We start from the raw sequence: 4661 nt of genomic DNA, 5'->3' as shown, positions 1-4661 counted from the left end.
AAAGAGTGTGTAAAGTTGCTTGTTGGTGCATCCAAGATGATGAAGCTCATAGGCCATCCATGAGTCAAGTAGTTCAAATGCTTGAGGGAATTATGGACGTGAGCCTACCTCCAATTCCCAGATTTCTCCACATATTTGATGACCACGAGGACAATGTGATTTTCTTCCGGGAGTAATCCCATGACAAGAGCGCAGCATGTTCAGTGTTCTTAGTAGAATATATAGGAAAGAGAACATGTTTTATTTCCCCTTCTGATTTTGTATCATGCTCTGCTTTTTCTTCCAAGCTTTTTAAGCCAATTTCGTAGTTTTCATAAATAGGTTGTTTAGTTTGCTTTTGCTGAAATAAGATTGGCAGGTTCAGATGTAGAGTCGTGTTTTCCATAAGTGTTGGTACGAAAAAGCTAATCTTACGTCTTTCTTGTTTTTTTATTTTGTTTTATGCTCTGGTTTTTGTTCCATTAGGTTTTTAAGCCAATTGTGCAGTTTTCATTAATGAATGTTTACTGGTGCAAACAAAGGGCCTAGTTTCTAAAAGTCTAGGACACTATAATAGATAATAAGTACATATGAAATGATAACAGCGTTAACGACAAGTAAGAAGATACAACTATTAGGGAGACTCCACGTGTAAAACTTGCTGAACACACTTTTAGAGTCTAATTTGACCTAAAAGATTAATCTATTGGGTCTAAAATTACTTCACATCTTCATTCACTTTTCATGTGAGATAATACACGCATATACTTTTCTTAACAATCTCCCCTTCATGTGTACCGAGCCAACTCAAACATGGAAAAGAGAGCCAAAACTCGCATTTCTCAACAATCTCCCATTCATGTGTGTTGGAGCCAACTCAAGTATGGAAAAGAGAAACGAAACCATGCGAGTCTACCAAATACTCCACCATCCATATCTGCATCAGCACCAACTGCAGGAATACCAATTCTCCACGAGAGGTAACGTAGGAACTACAACCAAATGTGATTGCTCTGATATCACTTATTGGAGAGACTCTACATGTGAAACTGACCTAATATACTTTAAGAGTCCAACTTAATCTAAAAAATTAATTTATTAAATCTAAAATTTTTATATATATATAAACTATTTCACATCCTCATTTACTTTCTATACGAAACAACGCACGTATATTTTCTCAACAACAACAATAAAGTGAATCCGGAATGCGAGGCGATAGGGAAGGGAAGAATAAAAGACAACCATGGAGAAAACGACAAAATTGAAAAAACCACATTTAATATGAGACGACAAGAAATGAAAAACGACGAGGATGGAGAGTGCGACATTCACCTTTCATGTGTACAGCCAGAACTTAAAGATAATGATGATGTAAGAAACGACGACAAAGGGAAAAAAGCGGCCAATATGATAACTAATAGGCAGCAAGAATGAAGAACAACACCTATTTGAGACCATGCACAGGGACGAAGCCAGAAAATTGAGAGTAAGCACGGAGATATTAATTTCTAATTTTGAAGGGAAGGCAAAGATATATAATTTCATATTTTTAAGGGAAAAAACAAATTTTAACACGATACTCATACAACATTAAAAGAAAAATAATTCAGGTGGGTTGCCGTATACTCTTGGGAAGGTGTGGTTCCGCCTTGCCCTTGCAAGTACTCTTTCGGAAATAAATGGAGCTCCAATGTTACTAGGTTCAACAATCTAAAAATTAGGCTGAATATCATTAACTTTGAAATATCCAAAAAAAAAAAAAAAAAGATATCAAAACAAAAAATGCGTTAAGGGCTTTACAGAGAACTGAAGCTTCATTTCTTCCCTGTCCTTGTTGACTAAACATTATTTCTTTTGATATACACTAGTTCGAACTTTGCGCTTGGAATCGTATAATTTTTTTTTTTTTTTTTTTTCACATATAGCAAAATGTTTGTTTACAATTTAGTGTTAATTATTTTAGATTTATTTTAGAGATAATATTTTCTCATTTTTATAAAAGATATATACATAGACACATATGTATATTCAACTATAATTTATTTATAAAAAATGTCTTAAATAAATTATAAATGCTAGTACAATCTATCAAGAGCTTCTCATGCGGTGCAGAAGGATCTCACTTTTATGGTGCATTAAGAATGTCGCAAAGCTAAATAAGGTAAATTTTTCAGTTTTTATGGGGCCTTATGGCGATGTCAGATTTGGACGAAAAATATGTATTTTCTAGATGAAACGGCTCAACGAACAAAACCCGTCGCTTCGCCACGAAGTGAGACATTTTTTGGGTAAATTCCACAATTTATACCTTTAAAAGGGCCTTTTTCCTATTTTTAATAATTTTTATTTTTGTAATAAGTTGATTAAAAAATTTAGATTTTATTCTGATTGCTCTTCCTTTTCCTTGTGTTTGGCAGTTTCAATTCTTGTTCCTAGTTCAAAAGTTTCCTTGTTTGGAAAATTTCATATTTTCATTTCTTTTTCAGGATAGATTAGTTTTCAGTTTCCGTTTTGCTTATATATTAAGACATCCTCTTGTAATGAAAACCATTTTAGCTAGATAAAATTTCGAGTATGCTCTCAATTTTCTCCCAAATTCCTGACATTCTATATGAATTAGCAAGCTAATTGATTTATTCCTTTTTATTTTTTCATTTTTCTTTAAATAAGCTTCCATTACATCAGCTTCTATCAAATTCTTTACTAACAAAATTAAAATAAAAAATAAAAAATACATATATTTTTTGGGATGAAAAAGTTATGGACCTTTTCCAATAGGCCAACCTATTGGTAGTTCAGGTTTTATGTCCATAGAACATGAATAAAATCGCGTAAAAATCAAAAGGTATCACAACCCCAAAGATGAGACCGTGATTATTGGGTTATAATTAAAGAAAAGTAACTTAATTACACTGGATTAATTAAGGAAAATCCATGAAAAATAAAATAAAATATATAAATACCAAAATAGATACTAAAATATATTGCTCCAAAGTTTTTCTTTTACAAACAATATTTAAAACAGTCTATAAAGTTTAAAATTATATAACTTTGGGACAATATCGACCAATACAGTTTATATACAGGAATACAATACATCTCAGAATTTAAAAACTATAATTTAAAAATAGATTAACCACTTCAAATCTCGCGCCTTTAATCTATTGCCATCCACTCGCCATGCTGGGAATCTAAACCGCTAACTCTGGAGGGTGGTTAGAACATTGAAAACAGAAGAAAAATGAGCAGAAGGCCCAGTAGGATATATTTTAAAAAACTTTAGAAAATTAAAAGAAAACTTTATAAATAAAAGGTATTCAAAGTCTGAACAAATCAATCAGAACCAAACATCTTTTTTTTGAAAGGAAAATAAACCAAAATTACCAGTTTCAGGCACCAGCAAATAATTTAATAATAAATTACTTACGACCATTGCAAGGCCATATCACCACCGTAATGACCCGTACGGGTTTAGGGACCTACCCCCAAGGATATGATTCTCATATCCCGATCTCTGTGGCCATCATGCATTTTATCGTTTCTTAAAATATCTCATTTAAGAAAAATTTCTATTAAACCTTAATTTAGTTCATTATGAATTCAAAACCATAAATCATGCTATTTCGTCAAACTACTTTTTTTTTAAAATCATGTTTTGTCTTCAAAACATTTCCATAAGTCAAAATACTTAAAACAGGCTAACAAGGACATGGACAAGAATATGCTACCTTTCGAATATCAAACATGTGGCTAACTTCTCGTCACCCTAGCCTCTGCTTTCCTTAAAGCTTTAATACTCGATCTTCTCCACTAGTTTTATCACGAAAGCAACGTTTTAGAATATAATTCTCATTTTTAAAATAAATCAAGCTCACTCATGTCTAATTGCTTCCTATTAGTGTGCCTTGACTCAATCCAAGTTTAACAAACAACTTCATTGTAATGACCGGGAAAAATTTAGGTCAAATCCGGACAGTCCGGTATTTGACCGAAATTCTTTCCGGAATAGTAAGTAGTAGAATTTTGATGTAATCAAAAAAATATTAGGTAGAAACTTTATGTACGTGGTAAAATTTCCCGAAATATGTAAAGTTATAATACAAATATTCTTACAAAGGAAATTCGTAAATATCACTTATAAATAGTGAGATATTAGTTAAAAGTTAAAAATTTTAGCGGGTATATTTTAGTTATGAAAAACTGAAATATTTGGTATGTGACCAAATAACCAACTAAAAAAAAATAGAAATATTAGAAGTAAGGAAAATAGCAAAAGTTCCTGAAACAGAATTTTTCCGAGTCAGTTTAAGTAGGAAACTGCTAAAAAAAGAGTACCGCAAGGATACGCATTTGGGGCAATTTTGAATCAATTAAGATGATAATTTTAGAAAAAGAAATTGACTAATGAGATACCCAAGAGAATTGGGTTGAACATGAGAAGTTTGACTCAGGATACTCGACAGTCCAAAAAAAAAGCAGGCTGAATAAAGTTATAGTATATGTATATATATATATATTACATAAATGATTATTTCTAAGTACGTTTCTTAAAAAAATTAGATTATCTAAATATATATATATATACTCTCACGGTAATAGTGAGATAAGTAAAAAAAAAAAAAAAAAGGGGAAAAGTAATGACTAATGGGGGGAATGGGGGACATGGGTTGAACATCCAA

General features: G+C 31.7%; 1 protein-coding gene across 1 annotated transcript in view; it reads left to right on the top strand.

Moving 5' to 3' along the window:
- LOC112091479 (G-type lectin S-receptor-like serine/threonine-protein kinase At2g19130) overlaps positions 1-363 on the top strand; it is a 2747-nt gene extending 2384 nt beyond the window's left edge. Inside the window, exon 2 of the mRNA XM_024165228.1 lies at positions 1-363. Coding sequence (XP_024020996.1) covers positions 1-176 — 176 coding nt within the window. The 3' untranslated portion in view covers positions 177-363.
- Positions 364-4661: the final 4298 nt, after the last annotated feature.

Source organism: Morus notabilis, unplaced genomic scaffold, assembly GCF_000414095.1.
Source record: "Morus notabilis unplaced genomic scaffold, ASM41409v2 Scaffold19, whole genome shotgun sequence".
Taxonomy (NCBI): Eukaryota; Viridiplantae; Streptophyta; class Magnoliopsida; order Rosales; family Moraceae; genus Morus; species Morus notabilis.
This window is presented reverse-complemented; position numbering and strand designations above follow the sequence as displayed.